At 72.0% G+C, this 17,676-nt stretch overlaps 3 protein-coding genes across 6 annotated transcripts; all 3 read right to left on the reverse strand.

Moving 5' to 3' along the window:
- Positions 1-859: 859 nt before the first annotated feature.
- On the reverse strand, positions 860-11,212 carry MPP2 (MAGUK p55 scaffold protein 2). Of its 4 annotated transcripts, none has more exons than XM_086766593.1 (12): positions 11,149-11,212; positions 9,787-9,899; positions 8,708-8,860; positions 8,483-8,626; positions 6,637-6,864; positions 5,130-5,261; positions 4,298-4,403; positions 3,861-3,929; positions 3,618-3,779; positions 2,249-2,451; positions 2,024-2,152; positions 860-1,927 (listed from the first exon to the last, which is right to left on the reverse strand). In XM_086766593.1, exons 2-12 carry the CDS (start codon positions 9,895-9,897, stop codon positions 1,751-1,753), a joined length of 1,614 nt encoding a protein of 537 aa, XP_086622719.1. In that variant the 5' UTR covers positions 9,898-9,899; positions 11,149-11,212; the 3' UTR covers positions 860-1,750. The 4 variants fall into 4 exon arrangements, with proteins under 4 accessions (XP_086622719.1, XP_086622720.1, XP_086622721.1 ...); XM_086766594.1 differs by lacking the exon at positions 11,149-11,212 and adding an exon at positions 10,737-10,759; XM_086766595.1 differs by lacking the exon at positions 11,149-11,212 and adding an exon at positions 10,481-10,562 and having other exon boundaries at positions 6,637-6,792.
- Positions 11,213-13,302: 2,090 nt separating this feature from the next.
- LOC147597710 (pancreatic polypeptide-like) lies at positions 13,303-14,628 on the reverse strand. The gene is made up of 3 exons (XM_086766900.1): positions 14,450-14,628; positions 13,537-13,608; positions 13,303-13,416 (listed from the first exon to the last, which is right to left on the reverse strand). The coding sequence occupies exons 1-2, from the start codon at positions 14,626-14,628 to the stop codon at positions 13,545-13,547; spliced, it is 243 nt and encodes an 80-aa protein (XP_086623026.1). The 3' UTR covers positions 13,303-13,416; positions 13,537-13,544.
- A 2,225-nt stretch (positions 14,629-16,853) lies between these two features.
- LOC147597711 (peptide YY-A-like) lies at positions 16,854-17,330 on the reverse strand. Its single transcript, XM_086766773.1, has 2 exons — positions 17,143-17,330; positions 16,854-16,920 (listed from the first exon to the last, which is right to left on the reverse strand). The coding sequence occupies exons 1-2, from the start codon at positions 17,328-17,330 to the stop codon at positions 16,854-16,856; spliced, it is 255 nt and encodes an 84-aa protein (XP_086622899.1).
- Between the last annotated feature and the right edge of the window lie 346 nt (positions 17,331-17,676).

Below are 17,676 nucleotides of genomic sequence, written 5' to 3' on the forward strand. Positions count from 1 at the left end.
GTGGCAGGGTGGGTGCACAGGCGCGTGCGGGGGGCGGGGGGGGCGCGTGGCGCCGGTGCGCGCCGGCACGCTGGGTGCTGCGCACACGCAGGCGTGCGTGGGGACGCGTGCACCAACACGCACCTGTGCGAACCGCACGCGCACGGGTAACGCACGCACAGCAAACACACGTATGTGCGCCGATTCCCACATCCCGGTGCAAACACACGCCTGCACGCCCTTACCCACGCCCCCCCCCACGCGTGCATGCCCCCCCCACACGTGCACACACCCCACAGCCCCCAGCCGCGCTGCCTGCAGCTCTGCTGACCTCTCCCGGCAGCAGCAAGTAAGGACCTGGGCGTGCAATGTCACACACACACATGTGCACGCACACACATGTGCACACACATGTGCAGCCCCCCAACACACGCACACCCTCCCCACCGACCCCCCAACACCCAAACCCCACCCCCCCCCAGCACCCACCGCCACCAAAAGGCAAATACAGCCAGCTGTGCGCACGCACACGGACATACACGCGCACACACGCGTGTGCGCACCCGCACTCTCACACTCGCCTCCCCGCCCAGCCCCACAAACACCAAACTGGGGCAAAACACTGGTTTGCACAGGAAAAAAAAAACAAAAACAACCAAAAAAAAAAACCATCAGCAGCTGGTGGGAGAGGGGCAGGGTGGGACAGCGGTGACACGGGTGACACGCGTGACACCCGTGGCCAAAGGGGACAAACCCGCTGCTTTTCTCTTTCTCTTTAATAAAAGTCACAGCAAAAGTGACCAGAAAGGAGCAACCTGGGGACAGGGATGGGGGGCGGGGGTGGGGGGGGGGCGCAGCCGGCGGGGGGGGCAGGAGGGAGAGGGGCACGCACTCCCCCCCCCCCAGCACGGGGCACACGCGTGTGCGCACACCAGCGCGTGTACGCCCTGTGCTCTCCCCGTGTTCCCGTCCCTCAGCGTCACCCCGTGGCAGCCCCCCCAGACACCCCCAGCCGCAGAGCCCCCTCCCGCCCAGGTTAATTACAGGGTTAATTAAGGGTTAATTACAGGGCCGAGCCCAGGTGGGCAGGGGGTCTCGGGGGGGTTATTGCTACCTGGGAAGGGGTGATGGGGGGCACACGGGATGGAGAAGGACCCCCACCCCAGTAAGGGTGCAAGGGGGGGGTCGCCGGGGGGGGGGGGCAGAGCCTGGAGCTTTTGGGGCTCCAGCTGGGTGTGACCCCCCCAGCCCTGGGGGTCCTGACCCAGACGCTGCCGTGGGAGGGGGCGGGCTTCCCCCTGGGGAAACTGAGGCACAGGGCTGGGAGGGGCCGGAGCCACGCAGCGCCGGGGGACCCCCGCCCTCCCCGTGCCCCCCTCCCAGCTGGCGGGGGCACAGCCCCCCGGGATAAAACAGGGAGGGGGTGAGGTTTTGGCAGTGAATTAGCTGTGTGGGTGCTGGGCACGGCGGGAGGGGGGGCTGTCCCCCCGCCATGGGACCACACTGGTCGCTTCTGCACCCCCCCCCCCCAAAAATCTGGGGCTGGGTAGGAGGGAGAGGAGCCGGGCTTGGGCAAGGCGGGGGGTGGGGGGAGCTCTGTAAAGAGCCAGCCCCCCACCCCGCAGCGTTGAGCACGGCGAGCTCATCACACCGGTGGGTGAGACGGCGGGGGTACAACCAGCCTCCTGCCCCCGCAGCCCTCCAGGCTGGGGTGGGGGGGGGGGGGGCGAGGGTGGTGGGGTACCCCCCGGGGGGGCGAGGGCGGGGGGCACTAATAGACCCAGCTGACGGGCACCCACTGGGGCTGGGCGCGCAGGCGGTCCATGGCGTCCCGCAGCCGCCCGAAGGTGCGCTCCAGGTCGTCGTTGGTCAGGCTGAGGTCGAAGTAGTGGCCGTAACCGCGCTGGATCCGGCCGCTCTCCTCCACCGTCCGCCTGGCGTCGGCCTCCTGCCCCCGCGCAAACCCTGCCTCAGTTTCCCCATCCCTCCTCCTAACCACCCGCCCCCCACCGCCCCTCCCCGCCCCCGGGGGGAGGGGACCCACCGTCAGCTGCTTGGTGGCCACGCCGCTCTCCAGCGCCGCCCGGTTCATGGCCCGCAGCGTCTCGGGGCAGGGGGCTTCGATGAAGACCACGTATGGCACGAATTCAGCCGTTCTCAGCACCTTGACCGCCTGGGCGGGAGGGGAACGGCGCTGAGCCTCGCAGAAGGGGGGGGGTGCTCCCCGGCCGCGCCCCCTCGGCGCGTGGTCCCCCTGGGGGTCCCCTACCTGGGGGTTGACGTCCAGGATGCACATCTTGCCGGCCTCCACCACGGCGCGGATGGAGTCGATCTTGGTGCCGTAGAGGTTGCCCTCGTACTCGCCGTGCTCCAGGTACCGGCCCGCCTTGATGTCCGCCTCCATCTCCCCCCGCGACACGAAGCGGTACCCGTGCCCGTCCTTCTCGCTCTCCTTCGGCTTCCGCGACGTGTCTGCTCCCGGGGGGGGGGGGGCGGGGGGGTGGCCCCGCTGAGCGCCAAGCCAGCCACCCGCCCAGGGGGGTCCCCACCACCCTGCGGGGCACCCCCAGCCCGCGGGGGACGGCCACGGGGCTGCACCCGCACGCTCAGGGCGCCGGCACCCCGTGCTGGATGGGTTGGGCTGTGCTGGGGATGGGGATGCTGGTGGGGGACAGGGACGGGGATGCTGGTGGGGGACAGGGATGCTGGTGGGGGACAGGGACGGGGATGCTGGTGGGGGACAGGGATGCTGGTGGGGGACAGGGATGCTGGTGGGGGACAGGGACACCAGCAAGGGACAGGGATGCTCACGGGGGACAGGGACACTGGTCAGGGACAGGGATGCTGGTCAGGGGAGATGGACACCGGTCAGGGACAGGGATGCTGGCAGGGGACAGGGATGGGGATGTTGGTGGGGGACAGGGATGCTCGTGGGGGACAGGGACACTGGTCAGGGATGGGGATGCTGGTCAGGGACGGGGATGGGGATGCCAGTAGGGGACAGGGACACCAGTCAGGGATGGGGATGCTGGTAGGGGACAGGGACGCTGGTCAGGGACAGGGATACTGGTCAGGGGACGGGGATGGGGATGCTGGCAGGGGACAGGGACACTGGTCAGGGATGGGGATGCTGGTAGGGGACAGGGACACTGGTCAGGGATGGGGATGCTGGCAGTGGACGGGGATGGGGATACTGGTAGGGGACAGGGACGCTGGTCAGGGACAGGGATGCTGGTCAGGGACAGGGATGGGGATGCTGGTAGGGGACAGGGACACCGGTTAGGGAGAGGGATGCCAGTCAGGGGACAGGGATGCTGGTGGAGGACAGGGACGCTGGTCAGGGATGGGGATGCTGGCAGCACACAGGGATGCCCGTGGGGAACAAGGACACCGGTCGGGGACAGGGATGCTGGCAGGGGACAGGGACACCGGTCAAGGACAGGGATGCTGGCAGTGACAGACACCGGTCGGGGAGGGGGATGCTGGCAGGGGCCGGGGGTGCTCGTGGGGGCCGGGGATACGGGTTTGGGATACGGGTGTTCACAAGGGCGGTCATGCTCACAGGTGACAGCGCCGCTCGCGGGAAGGAGGATGCTCGCAGGGGACAGCGAGGCCGGCGGGGACGCGGGGACACTCACAGGGGACGGTGGTGCCGTAGCGCGCCTGGTCCGACATGATGAGCTTGTTCTTCAGGCTGCGGCGCCCCACGCCCTGCGCGCCGATGAGCACCAGCGTTTTCCGGCGGAAGGGGGGCATGCGGGCCACCTCCTCGTAGATCAGCAGCTCGTGGCGGTCGAACTCTGGGCGAGGGACGGGGCCGTCACCCCCGGCGGGACCCCAGGCCGGGTGGCGCCATGGGGATGCCGCTGGGCGACACTCACCAGCGTTCTTCGTCGTCAGGTACATCATCCTCTTCTTCCTCTTGCCACTGAGGCTGCCGCACAGGGCCCCTGCCGAGGGCACGGGGGCCGGCTGAGCTGGGGACGGGGACGGGGGACAGGGCCGCGGCACGGGGACAGTGCTGTGGGAGCTGGGACCTGCCAGGCGGGCAGTGCCACAGGGACGGGGACATCGTCCCGGGATGGGGGACCCGCCACAGGGACAGTGCCATGGGGACGGGGACGTCGCCCCGGGATGGGGGACCTGCCACAGGGACAGTGCCACAGGGATGGGGACGTCACCCTGGGATGGGGGACCCGCCACAGGGACCGTGCCACGGGGATGGGGACATCGCCATGGGGCAACGGGGACGCGCCCTCGGGATGTGACCGCCTGTCCCCCCGCCTCACGTCCCCACCGAGGGCTGGGGGCCCCGTACCCGAGCTGGGGGCCACCTCCGCGTCCCGCCTGACGAACGCCTTGCGCTTCTCCTCCAGCAGCTGGCTGGGCACCAGCCCCGCGCTGCCCCCCTCCACGTGGCACGCCTGGGGGGGGGACAGTGCCGTGTGTGGGGACCCCAGCCCCACAGGGACCCCCCCTCCGCTCCCAGGGACCCCCCCTAGCCCCACAGGGAACCCCTTAGCTCTCAGGACCCCCTCCCAGCCCCATGGGGACCCCCGTTCAGCTCCCAGGGACCCCCCCGAAGCCCCACAGGGACACCCCCTCCGGCCCCACAGGGGCCTCTCAAGCTCCCAGGGCCCCCCCCCTCAGCTCCCAGGGACCCCCCCTAGCCCCACAGGGAACCCCTGAGCTCTCAGGACCCCCTCCCAGCCCCATGGGGACCCTCCAAGCCCCATGGGGACCCCCATTCAGCTCCCAGGGACCCCACCGAAGCCCCACAGGGACACCCCCTCCGGCCCCACAGGGGCCCCTCAAGCTCCCAGGGCCCCCCCCAGCCCCACAGGGAACCCCCAAAGCCCCACAGGGAACCCCTTGGCTCTCAGGACCCCCTCCCAGCCCCATGGGGACCCCCATTCAGCTCCCAGGGACCCCCCCGAAGCCCCCACAGGGACCCCTCAAGCTCCCAGGGCCCCCCTCCTCAGCTCCCAGGGACCCCCCCAGCCCCACACAGACCCCCCTCCAGCTCCAGTGACACCCCCCCACACCCCATTTCCAGGACCCCCTGACCCTCCACAGACCCCAGCTGCCAGGAGGACCCCCAGGAGGGCGGTAAAGGGCCAGGGCCCCCCCGAACCCCCCCGCCCCCCAACCTGCCACCAGTTGGGGTCGTCCTGGTTGACGATCTGCAGCAGGTCGCCCGCCGCGAACCTCAGCCCGGCCTCCTTGCAGGGGATGAGGCTGTCGGTGGCCGGCTCGTAGTCAAAGTGGCACCTGACAAAGACCTGGGGACAGGGGGGGGTCAGCGTGGGGGGCGGCGGGGGGCGGCGGGCCCGCCGGACGCCCGGGCTCCCACCCTCTGCGTCACCTGGGTGCTGCCAGCCCGCGTGCCTCAGTTTCCCCAGCGCCGGCGCGAAAGGCGGGAGCCGTGCCAGGCGCACACGCGTGTGCGCCCCCGCTAGGCGCCCCCCCCGCCCCGGCGTCCCCCCGCCGCCCGGAGCAACCAGGCGCGCGCAGCACCCGCGCACATGCAAGCGGCAGCGGCGGCGGCCGCCGCGCCCCACAGGGCGCCCACGGCGGCACCCACGCACAGCCCCACGCCCACGCACAGGCACACGCACGCGCCCAGCGCCGCCGCCGCCCCCGCGATGGCACACATGCGTGCGGCGGCGTGCCGGGGCACACGCCGCGGCGCACACGCGTGTGGACCCCTGCCCGGCGCCGGCAGCAGCAGGGTGCCGCGGGGACGCGCGGTGCCAGGGGACGCGGCGACAGAGCTCCTTTGTCCCCAGGGAGTCGGGGTGACGCAGGCGCCTGCGCCGGGCCGGCACGGGGACAAGGCGGGGGGACGGGGCACCCTTTGCCACCCGCGCACCCAGCTCCTGCCACGGGGATGGGGACGGTGGGGGGACACCGGGGTCCCGCCAGGCGTGGGGCACATGGGCACGGGGCAAGGCCCTCCCGGTGTGCAGGGGACAGGAGGGTCACGGGGCTCGGGGGACACGGGGCACACGGCAAGGGGACAGGGGACACGGGGCACGTGGGCAGGGGGACGCGGGACACGGGAGCAGGGGACGTGGGCAGGGTGGCACGGGGACAACACAGATGTGGGGACACGGACGGGGGGGGATGCGGGCAGAGGGCAGGGGGACCCACGGGCAGGGCGCTGGGTGTGGGGCACAGACCCGGGGCGTGGAGTGAGGATGCGGGGTGTGGGTGCAGGACGCAGACGCGGGGGCGCAGGGTGCAGATGCGGGATAAGGATGCGGGGCGCAGAGGCAGGGTGCAGACGCAGGGGGAGGACGCGGGGTGCACACGGGGCGCAGGCGCACGGTGAGGATGCGGGATGAGGACGCGGGGCGCAGACACGGGACAAGGACGCGGGGCGCAGATGTGGGACGAGAACGCGGGGTGCAGACACGGGATGAGGACGCGGGATGAGGATGCGGGGCTAGGACGCCGGGTGCAGACGCGGGACAAGGACGCGGGGTGCAGATGTGGGACGAGGACGCGGGGTGCAGACACAGGGTGCAGATGTGGGACAAGGACGTGGGGCGCAGCCACGGGACGAGGACGCGGGGCGCAGCCACGGGGTGCAGATGTGGGACGAGGACGCGGGACGAGGACGCGGGGCGCAGACGCGGGGCGCAGGGCCGGTACCTGGCGCGGCGGGTGGGGCTCCTGGTAGCTGGGCAGGATCTTGAGCAGCACGCTGCCGCTGGCCTGGCGCAGGCTGTCCTGCAGCGCCCGCGGGTCGCTGCCCACCGCGCGCCCGTTCACCTCCCGGATGACGTCGCCCACGTGCAGCAGCCCCTGCTGCGCCACCATGCCCCCGTGCAGGATGCGGGCGATCACCAGCTCCCCCCGCTCCACCCGGAACGTCACCCCCTGGGCGGCACGGCCCCGCCTCAGCACCCACCGCGGCGTCCCGCGCCCTCCGGTCACCCCACAACGGCCACCCCGCGGCCAGCAGCACCCCGAAACTGTCCCCAGCGCCCAGAAACACCCCAGCGCCCCGCAATGCCCCCAGCACCCTGTGACACCCCGATGTCCCCAGCACCCAGGAACGTCCCAGCACCCCACACTGCCCACAGCACCCCAAAACACCCCAGCACCCTGCGAAGTCCTCACCACCCCAGCACCGCAGCACCCAGCAACACCCTCAATGTCCCAACGCCCCCCAGCACCCCGCAACGCCCCAAATGTCCTGCACCCAGCAACGTCCCCAGCACCCCGTAACACCCAGCACCCCGTCATGCACCCAGCACCCTGCAACGGCCTCAGCACCCAGTGACACCCCAGCACCCTGCAGCGCCCCAAATCTCCCAGCGCCCAGCAACATCCCAGCACCCTGCAACACCCCAAATGCCCCCGCACCCAGCAGTGCCCCCCAGCACCCAGTGACACCCCAAATCTCCCAGCGCCCAGCAACATCCCAGCACCCTGCAACACCCCAAATGCCCCCGCACCCAGCAGTGTCCCCCAGCACCCAGCAACGTCCCAGCACCCAGCAATGCCCCCCAGCACCCAGCGACACCCCAAATCTCCCAGCGCCCTGCAACGTCCCAGCACCCTGCAACACCCACAGCACCCTGCAACACCCGAAATGCCCCCGCACCCAGCAGTGCCCCCACACCCAGCAACACCCCAAATCTCCCAGCGCCCAGCAACGTCCCAGCACCCTGCAACATCCCAAATGCCCCCGCACCCAGCAGTGCCCCCGAGCACCCAGTGACACCTCAGCACCCAGTGACACCCCAAATGCCCCTGCACCCAGCAACATCCCAGCACCCTGCAACACCCCAAATGCCCCCGCACCCAGCAGTGCCCCCCAGCACCCAGTGACACCCCAAATCTCCCAGTGCCCAGCAACGTCCCAGCACCCTGCAACACCCCAAATGCCCCCGCACCCAGCAGTGCCCCCCAGCACCCAGTGACACCCCAGCACCCGACACCCCAAACCTCCCAGCGCCCAGCAACGTCCCAGCACCCTGCAACACCCCAAATGCCCCTGCACCCAGCAATGCCCCCCAGCACCCAGTGACACCCCAGCACCCAACGACACCCCAAATCTCCCAGCGCCCAGCAACGTTCCAGCACCCTGCAACACCCCAAATGCCCCTGCACCCAGCAGTGCACCCACACCCAGCAGTGCCCCCAGCACCCAGTGACACCCCAAATCTCCCAGTGCCCAGCAACGTCCCAGCACCCTGCAACACCCCAAATGCCCCCGCACCCAGCAGTGCACCCACACCCAGCAGTGCCCCCCAGCACCCAGTGACACCCCAAATCTCCCAGTGCCCAGCAACGTCCCAGCACCCTGCAACACCCCAAATGCCCCTGCACCCAGCAATGCCCCCCAGCACCCAGTGACACCCACAGCACCCAACGACACCCCAAATGCCGGTGCACCCAGCAACGTCCCAGCACCCTGCAACACCCCAAATGCCCCCGCACCCAGCACCGCCCCCCAAGCACCCTGTAAGACCCCCGGGCCGGGGCTCACCAGGTTCTCGCCGGCCGTCTTGCGGATGCCCACCATGCGCACGGCGTCGGGGGGCAGGGGCTGGCAGTCGGGGCCGGGGCCGGGGCTGGGCGGGGGGGTCTCGTAGCTCTTGGAGGCCACCGAGTCGTGGGTCTCCAGCAGCGACTGCGACACACGGGGGAGGGGGGCCGTCACCCCCGCCGCCCCCCCGCGCCCCAGCGCGCCCGCGGGCCTCGCGCGCCTCACCTGGAAGTGGGGTTCGCGCAGGATGCGGGCCAGCTCGGCCGCCGCGCCGTCGCGTCGCGTCAGGTGCGCGATGTCGCCCAGGATCTCCCGCACCAGCTCCAGGTTGTTGTCCCGCACCGCCTCCAGCTTGCGCTCCTCCAGCCGCTCGTGCGCCTGCGGGGGGGCCCCGGGGGGGGCGTGGGGGGGGATTCGGGGGTCCCAACCCCGCCCCGCGTCGCCCACCCGCCCGCCAATACCCCCGGCGTCCGCTCCCGCACGCGCGCACACGAAGACACGCACGAGGACGCGCACGTGCCTTTTGCACACGCACAGTGCAAACACACGCGTGTGAACAGGCGGGACACGGGGCAGCCACGCGCACCCCGCCAGCACGGCCAGTGTGTGACACACGCGTGCACATGCGCGCACACACACATGGACACGCACACGGACACGCACACAACACACACACACCCAGAACCCTCCTCTCACCCCTGCACTGAAACACGGCAGCCTCACACGCACACGTGTGCACACACGCACGTGCAAACGTGCACACTCACTTCTGTGTATGCACACCCATGTGCAAACATGTGCACACAGCTCCCTGCGCACACACGTAACTGTACATCCATGCATGCTCACACATGTGCATGCATGCAGGCACATCATACATGCATATACACACATGCATGCACACACGCATGTGCAAACAAGCACAAACATCTCCCTGTGTGCATACGCATGTGAAAACATGTATGCATACACATGCATGCATTCTTGCACACATACACGTGTGTGCAAGCATCCATGCACACATACATCCGTGCATGCCCATGCATGTGCATTCATGCATCCGCGCACACATACACGCACACAAATACCCACATACGTGCATCCACACACACGCGTGTGCATGCCGTGACACACACACACCCCACCTTCCTCCACACAACACAGCCACATGCGTGCACACGCGCTCGTGCACCCACACCCCTGTGCGCACCCCCCCGCCGCCCCGTGCCCCAGCGGGTGCCACCCGCAGCGCGGGGGGGGGCGACACGGACGGACACGCACACGCACACGCGGTGCCGCCGTACCTTGGCCAGGGACCTGACGACCGGGCTCTCCATGACGCCGCGGAGGAAGATGAGGTCCAGGTCGGCGGCCCCCGGGGGGAGCCCCCCCAGGCTGTCCAGGACCTGCTGCATGGCTGGGGTACGGCGGGGGGGGGGGGGGGGCAGCTCAGCGCGCAGACCCCCCCCCACCCCCCCAGTGCCTCGGTTTCCCCACGCGAGGGGCACCCCACGCAAAGAGCCCACCCGCGCACGGACCTGCTGCCCCCCCCCCGCCCCAGTCCCCGCGGTGGGGACCACAGAGACACCCCCCCCCCCCCGCCCAGCACTTTGGGGGGGGGGGGCTGTCCTGGTGATGGGGGGGATCCCCCAAAACCCCCCGAGGGGGATTCCCCACACCCAGGGAGTGCAGTGGCTTGGGGGGGGGGGGGGGTGCAAATGGGGTGCAATACAGCGGGGGGGTGCGATGAAATTGGGGGGTGCGATGGAATCGGGGGGGGGCGATGGAATCGGGGGGGGGGCGATGGGGGGGGTGCAATGGAATTGGGGGGGGCGCGCAATGCAGCCGGGGCTGCGCTGCGGGGGAGGGGGATGCTCGTGATGCATCGGGGGGGGGGGGGGTGCAATCCCGACAGCCTCCCCCCTCCATCCCCCATCTCTGCCCACCCCCACCCCCCTATCCCGCATCCCGCCCCCCCCCCCCCGCCCCGCCCGGTACCTTGGGGGCCCAGGGGGGCGGGGGGCGCGGGAAGCGGGGCCCCTGCGCGGGGGCCGCTCATGGCTGCGGGCGGCAGGGCCGGGCCTCCCCCCGCCCCCCCCCAGATCCGGGTACCGCGGCCGCCGCCCCCCCCCTCCCCTCCCCGGCCCCGCGTGGGGGCCCCCGCGCGCCCCGGGCCTCGCACACGCGTGCACACCGGGAGCGCCCCCCCCTTCACCCCCCTACGCCCCCCCGCGCGTGCAAACCCCTCGCACACCCGCGGGCGGGCGCGTGGGTGCGTTGGGACGCGCGCGCCCGGCTAACGCACACGCGTGCGCACGCCCTTGTGAGCAGCCCCGCGCGCACGAGCACGTACGTGTGCACGCTCGCACACTCACGCCCGGGGCGCGGAGCCACGCGTGCGCAGCGACCGCGCGTTGCACGCACCCCTACCCGTGTTCACACACGCGGGCGTGAGCGCGCACAACCCCGAGCGCCCACGGGCACACGCGCCTGTGCGCGCTTACACACACGGGCAGCCCCCACGCGCGCACGCTGCACCCACGCGTGTCCCGGCGCGCGCGCGCACCCCGTGCATGCTCACACGCGCGTGCAAACCCACGGGCACGCACCCCGTGCCGGCTCACACCCGCTCGCACACGCAGCCCCGCTCCCCTGCGCGTGCTCACCCGTGGGAGCCCCCCCACCCCCCCCCCGCGCGCAGGCTCCGCGGCTCGGGGAGGGGGAAGCAGCGGGGGTTCGGCCCCTTTAAGGGGGCGGGGGGGGCGCGCAGCCGCGCGGTTGCCGTGACAACCGGGGGGGGTGGGGGGGAAGCGAGGAGCGCAGCGCGGGATCGGGAGGGGAGCGGATTTAAAGGGATCGCACCCCACGCGTGTGCACACGCACCTGCACACGCGCGCGCACGCAGGTGCCCACCCACGCACCGCCCTCCCCGCCCCCCCCCCGTTTGCACACGCGCGGCGCCAGGCCTGGGTGTGCCCTGTGCACACGCGTGTGCACGCCTCGCGCCCGCAGCCCCCGTGGCAGGAGCTGCCCCCGCTCCCCTCCCCCGCGTGGACTGCTTGCACACGCGTGTGCAAGGCCCCGGCCTGGTGAACACTCACGCGTGGCGGAGGCGGGGGCGGCCGCCGGCACCCGGGCGGGGCTGGGGACACGGGGACCGACACCCCCACAGCGGGGCACCCACCCCACGCCCCTGCACCAGCATCACCAGTGCCTTCAGCACCAGTATTCCCAGTCTCCCCGGTACCAGCACCTCCGGTGTCCCCAGTGCCCTCAGCACCAGTATTCCCAGTCTCCCCGGTACCAGCACCTCCGGTGTCCCCAGTGCCCTCAGCACCAGTATTCCCAGTCTCCCCGGTACCAGCACCCCCGGTGTCCCCAGTGCCCTCAGCACCAGTATTCCCAGTCTCCCCGGTACCAACACCCCCGGTGTCCCCAGTGCCCTCAGCACCAGTATTCCCAGTTTCTCCACCACGGTGCCCAGCAGAACCAACACCAGCGTCCCCAGCACAGCCACTCACGGTGTCCCCAGTCCAAATGCACCCAGCCCCAGTGCTCCCAGTACCGGCATCCTCAGCCCCAGTGCCCCCAGTCCCAGTGTCCCCAGTGTCCCCAGTGTCCCCAGTACCAGCATCCTCATCCCAGTGCCCCCGTCCCCCCAGGCAGGCAGAGGCAGGAGGTGGCTGCAAGGGGGTTTATTCGTGGGGGCCCAGCCCGGCCCCGGGGCTGTGGGGGCCGTGGGGGCCGTGGGTGCTGTGGGTGCCGTGGGGGCCGTGGGGGCCATGGGGGCTGCGGGGCCTGTGGGTGCTGTGGGGGCCGTGGGTGCTGTGGGGGCTGTGGGGGCCGTGGGGGCTATGGGGGCCGTGGGGGCCGTGGGTGCTGTGGGTGCTGTGGGTGCTGCGGGGGCCGTGGGTGCTGTGGGGGCCGTGGGGGCCGTGGGTGCTGTGGGTGCTGTGGGGGCTGTGGGGGCCGTGGGGGCCGTGGGTGCTGTGGATGCTGTGGGGGCCGTGGGGGCCATGGGGGCTGCGGGGCCTGTGGGTGCTGTGGGGGCCGTGGGTGCTGTGGGGGCTGTGGGGGCCGTGGGGGCTATGGGGGCCGTGGGGGCCGTGGGTGCTGTGGGTGCTGTGGGTGCTGCGGGGGCCGTGGGTGCTGTGGGGGCCGTGGGGGCCGTGGGTGCTGTGGGTGCTGTGGGGGCCGTGGGGGCCGTGGGGGCCGTGGGTGCTGTGGATGCTGTGGGGGCTGCGGGTGCTGTGGATGCTGTGGGTGCTGCGGGGGCCGTGGGTGCTGTGGATGCTGTGGGGGCTGCGGGTGCTGTGGGGGCTGTGGGGGCTGCGGGGGCCGTGGGTGCTGTGGGGGCTGTGGGGGCTGTGGGGGCCGTGGGTGCCGTGGGTGCTGTGGGGGCTGCGGGGGCCGTGGGTGCTGTGGGGGCTGTGGGGGCTGTGGGTGCCGTGGGTGCTGTGGGGGCTGTGGGGGCTGTGGGTGCCGTGGGTGCTGTGGGGGCTGTGGGGGCTGTGGGGGCTGTGGGTGCTGTGGGGGCCGTGGGTGCCGTGGGTGCTGTGGATGCTGTGGGGGCTGCGGGTGCTGTGGGGGCTGCGGGTGCTGTGGGTGCTGTGGGTGCCGTGGGTGCTGTGGGTGCCGTGGGTGCTGTGGGGGCTGTGGGTGCTGTGGGGGCCGTGGGTGCCGTGGGTGCTGTGGATGCTGTGGGGGCTGCGGGTGCTGTGGGGGCTGTGGGGGCTGTGGGGGCTGTGGGTGCCGTGGGTGCTGTGGGTGCCGTGGGTGCTGTGGGGGCTGTGGGGGCTGTGGGTGCCGTGGGTGCTGTGGGGGCTGTGGGGGCTGTGGGGGCTGTGGGTGCTGTGGGGGCCGTGGGTGCCGTGGGTGCTGTGGGTGCTGCAGCCCCCGGGCTCCTCTTCACCCGCTCGACCCCGGCGATGTCCCTGCAACGAGAGGGGGTCAGCAGCGCAGCCCCCCTCACCCCCCCCAACCCCGTGTCCCCCACTGGGGAAACTGAGGCACGGGTGGTCCCGGGGGGGGTCCTCCCAGCCCCCGCCCCTCACCTGGGGGCTCAGCATCCCACGGCGCTGGGGGGCTCCTCGCACAGCGCCCGGCCGCCCGACTGCCTGCCGTACCTGCGCCGGGGGGAGCGCGTTAGTGGGGGGCAGCACCCCGGCACGGGAGGGTTGCGCGGGGAGCGGGCTGCAGCCAGGGCCACGCGGCAAGAGGGAGCCGTGCCTGCAGCAGGAGAGCGCTGCAGCGGGGAGAGGGCTGCAACGGGGAGCATGCTGCAACGGGAGAGCGCTGCAACGGCAAGCATGCTGCAACAAGGAGCGTGTTGCGATGGGGGGCACGCTGCAACGGGGAGAGCGCTGCAACAGGGAGCGTGTTGCGATGGGGGGCACGCTGCAGCGAGGAGCGTGTTGCGATGGGGGACACGCTGCAATGGGGAGAGTGCTGCAACGGGCAGAGCGCTGCAACGGGGAGCGCATTGCGATGGGGAGAGCACTGCAACGGGGAGAGCGCTGCAACGGGGAGCGCGTTGCGATGGGGGGGCACGCTGCGATGTGGGGCATGCTGCAACGGGGAGAGCGCTGCAACGGGGAGAGCGTTGCAATGGGGGGCACGCTGCAACAGGGAGACCGTTGCAGCAACGGGGACCATGTTGCAATGACAGAGCGCTGCAACAGGGAGCGCATTGCAACAGGGAGCAGCATGCTGCAATGGAGAGCGTGTTGCAACAGGGAGCGCATCACAACATGGAGTGCATCGATGCTGCAACGGGGAGCGCGCTGCAACGGGGAGCGCGTTGCAGAGAAAATTTGGTTGCAGGAGGTGAAGGGTTTGCAACAGGGAGCACTTTGCAACAGGGCGCGGGCAGCGCGCTGCGCGCACACGAACACGCGCACACACGTGCACCCCATCCCCGTCGCAGCGGGGAGCGCGTGGCGGGGGTCCCGCCGCCGTGCCGCTCACCGGTGGCGCGTGACCACGTTGAGGTACTGCTGCAGGTCGTGGTAGAAGCGGACGAGGTCCTCGACGGGCGCGTCGTCGCCGGGGTAGGTGGGCTGCGCGGGGCCGGCCGCGGCGGGGTGCCCGGCCAGCAGCGCCAGGGCGCAGGCGAGGAGCAGCAGGGACGCCCAGCGGGGAGCCATGGCTGCGTCACGCACCGCGGCCTCAGCTGCGCCGCGGGCACGCGCGCCGCCCGGCTGCACGCGCCTGCACACGCGTACGTGCACGCACACCACTCGCCTGCACGCGCACACGTGTGCACGCCACTCCGTGGCATGCACACGCACGCACACACACGCGTGCACACCACGTGGCTGCACGCACGCACGTGTGCACGCCACTCCGTTGCATGCACAGGCACGCACACACACACACACACCAAGTGGCTGCACGCACACGCGCGTGCACGCCACTCAGTTATATGCACATGCACGCGCACACACACCATGTGGCTGCACGCACACACGTGTGCACGCCACTCAGTTGCATGCACACGCTCACACACACACGCATGCACACCACGTGGCTGCACGCACACGCGCACGCAGACCTTGCAGCACGCACCGCAAACGCCCGCTCCTGGCACGCGCGCGCACACACAGCGCCTCGCACACTCACGCACCCACCCCTGCTCCCAGTGTGCACAGCCGCACGCACGCCGCCGCCGCCCATGCGTCACACGCGCTGGCGCACACGCACGCCGCCGTGCACACGCACGTGCACACGCTCCCCGCTCCCACGAAACACGGCGTGCATGCACACCCCACGCGCAGTTGTGCACACCCGGCCTTGCACACACGTGTGCGCACCCCATCCACCCCCACGTGCACGCACACGTGCACGCCCCATTTGGCACCCACGACCCTCTGCCCGCACCCCCGCACCCCCACCCACCCCTTGTCCCCCAGCACGGGCGCTGCCACCTCCCCGCTGTCCCCGCTTACCTGCTTCCACGGGTGGCGGCACGAGGACACGGGGGGGACGCGGCGAGGGGACGCGGCGAGACGGGGGGGACGCGGCCGTCAACTCCCCGGTTCCTCGGTGGCACCGCCGTGACGGCGGCGCTGGCCCTTATATCCCCCCTGTCCCCCCACTGATGTCACCCTGCCACGCAGCACCTGCGGCCACATGGCCGGGGTGGGGGGGGGACAGGGGCCATGGGTGGGGGGGTGACAGGGACAGCTGGCCCCTCACGCGGCCCTGGTTAATGTTTGACCCCGGGCTGGGGTGGGGGGGGGTCCCGGGGAGGAGGACACGCGTGTCTGTGCCCAGAGCATCTTGTCCCCATGCGGGGACCGGGGACGGATTTGGGGACAGAGGGGGGGGGCAGCGAGGGGGGGCGAGGATGGAGGGGTGGGGAGCGGGACAGAGGTGGGGGGTGGGACTGGGTGGGGGCGAACGGGTGGAGGGGCTGGTGGCAGGGTGGGGGGCGCAAGGATGGAGGGACGGGGGGGACACGGGAGGAGCGGTGGCTGCGGGGGGGGCTGAGGGATGGTGGGGGACAGCAGCCAGCCCCCCACCCTGGCCGTGACCGAGGGGGTGGCCATGACCCCCCTGCTCCCACCGTGGGTCAGCTCGGGGGGGGGTCAGAGAGTTGGGGTCCCCCTGCCCAGCCCGGCACGGCCCCCGACAGCCGCAGGGACCCCCCGGCGGGTGCCAGCACCCACACCCAGTGCGCCCTGCACCCCCAAACCCAGTGCACCCCAGTAACTCACCACCTCCCATATCCCGCTCACCCCCGCGCCCCCCCACTACCGCACCCCCTGCCCCGTGAACCCCAGCGTCGCTGCAGCCCCCCACCCAGTGCACCCCCCACCCAGTGCACCCCCGCACCCAGGGCACCCCGACACCCGCTGCCAGTGCACGCCGCTCCCCGTGCCCCCCACACCCATCGCTGGTGTACCCCCCCGTTCCCAGCGCACCCCAGCCCCCCACTCCCCCCCCGCACCCCCCGCCCCCCCCCCGCACACGCAGCCCACACGCGTGTCCACGATCGTGCTCTTTATTGCCGCCGGCCGGGGCGCGCAGGGACCGCGCGGGACCCCCCCGACGGCGGTGGGGAGGGGACGGGGTGAGGGTCCCCCCCGGCTGGACACCCCCGGGTCGGGCTCTGGGGGTCTCCGACCCTCCCGGAGGTGGGGGGCCCACGCCGGCTCCGGGCGCCGGGGCCCACCCTGCGGCGGAGCCCCGGGTCCCGTGGGAGACACGGAGAGGCGGGGAGGATTGGGGGGGACGCGGGGGCTGAGGGGGGGGGCCGGTCACCACGCGGCGGCGGCGGCGTCGTACCTGTGGGGAAGAGCTGACGTGAGAAAAGGGGGGCGGGGGGGGACCCCAGGACCCCCCCGGCGCGGGGACGGGAGGGGGACGCTCACCGTGAGCTGTCACTGCTGGCCCCCGGCAGCGGCCCCCGCCCCACGGCCGCGCGTTTGCCGTACCTGCGGGACACGGAACACGTGCGCACGCGTGGGTGCGACGGGGCGGACGCGCGCGGGACCCGCCCCGCGTGCCCTCGAGGGCGCGAACGGGGTTGGAGGGGGGGGGGGGAGGTGGCCCACGTGCGGCGGGGCGCGCGGGCACGTGCAGCGGGGCGGGAGGGCGCGAGGGCGGGCCCCGGGCCCGCGCGAAGCGTCACGCGTGTCGCGGCGGCGGGCGCTCACCTCTGCCGCGTCACCAGGTTGATGTAGTGGCGCAGGGCCGAGAGGTACCTGGCCATCTCCTCGGGCGAGGCCGCGTCCCCGGGGCTCTCGGGTTTTGGGGGGTAGGCGGCCGCCAGCGCGCCCGCGCACAGCAGGGCGCACAGGGCCACGGCCGCCAGCGCGCGCCACGGCTTCGGGGACGTCACCATCTGCGCGGGGGACCGGGGGACGGCAGCCCGGGTGGCACCCTCGGGTTACCCCTAGGCCAGGCCGGAGCAGCTCTGCCCCCTGCCAAAGCCCCCAGCCCCCTGAGATGTCCCCTGTCGCACCCCCGGGGACCCCCCTGCTCCCCAAGGGGACATCTCCGTCCCCCCCCCGGGACCCCAGCCACCTCCAAGGGACACCTTCCCTCCGGGGGGACCCCCCAACGTCCCCATCTCACCCGCAGGGATTTCCAGAGCCCCCCACGATGTCCCCATCTCGCTCCCAGGGACCCCCGGGGACCTCCTGCCACCCCCCCCCCAGAGGGACACCTCGCTCCCAGGGACCCCCGGG

Source organism: Chlamydotis macqueenii, chromosome 25 (genome assembly GCF_036417535.1).
Source record: "Chlamydotis macqueenii isolate bChlMac1 chromosome 25, bChlMac1.mat, whole genome shotgun sequence".
NCBI lineage: Eukaryota > Metazoa > Chordata > Aves > Otidiformes > Otididae > Chlamydotis > Chlamydotis macqueenii.

Excerpts from the sequence above, each read along its gene's own strand:
- MPP2 (XM_086766592.1), bottom strand. The coding sequence starts at position 10,541 with ATGAGCGGCCCCCGCGCAGGGGCCCCGCTTCCCGCGCCCCCCGCCCCC. Across the intron at positions 9,900-10,480 it reads CGCCCCCCTGGGCCCCCAAG|CCATGCAGCAGGTCCTGGAC; the intron begins GTACCGGGCGGG and ends GCCGTACCCCAG. Across the intron at positions 3,780-3,860 it reads CCTGACGACGAAGAACGCTG|AGTTCGACCGCCACGAGCTG; the intron begins GTGAGTGTCGCC and ends TCCCTCGCCCAG.
- LOC147597710 (XM_086766900.1), bottom strand. The coding sequence starts at position 14,628 with ATGGCTCCCCGCTGGGCGTCCCTGCTGCTCCTCGCCTGCGCCCTGGCG. Across the intron at positions 13,609-14,449 it reads AACGTGGTCACGCGCCACCG|GTACGGCAGGCAGTCGGGCG; the intron begins GTGAGCGGCACG and ends CCCCCGGCGCAG.
- LOC147597711 (XM_086766773.1), bottom strand. The coding sequence starts at position 17,330 with ATGGTGACGTCCCCGAAGCCGTGGCGCGCGCTGGCGGCCGTGGCCCTG. Across the intron at positions 16,921-17,142 it reads AACCTGGTGACGCGGCAGAG|GTACGGCAAACGCGCGGCCG; the intron begins GTGAGCGCCCGC and ends CGTGTCCCGCAG.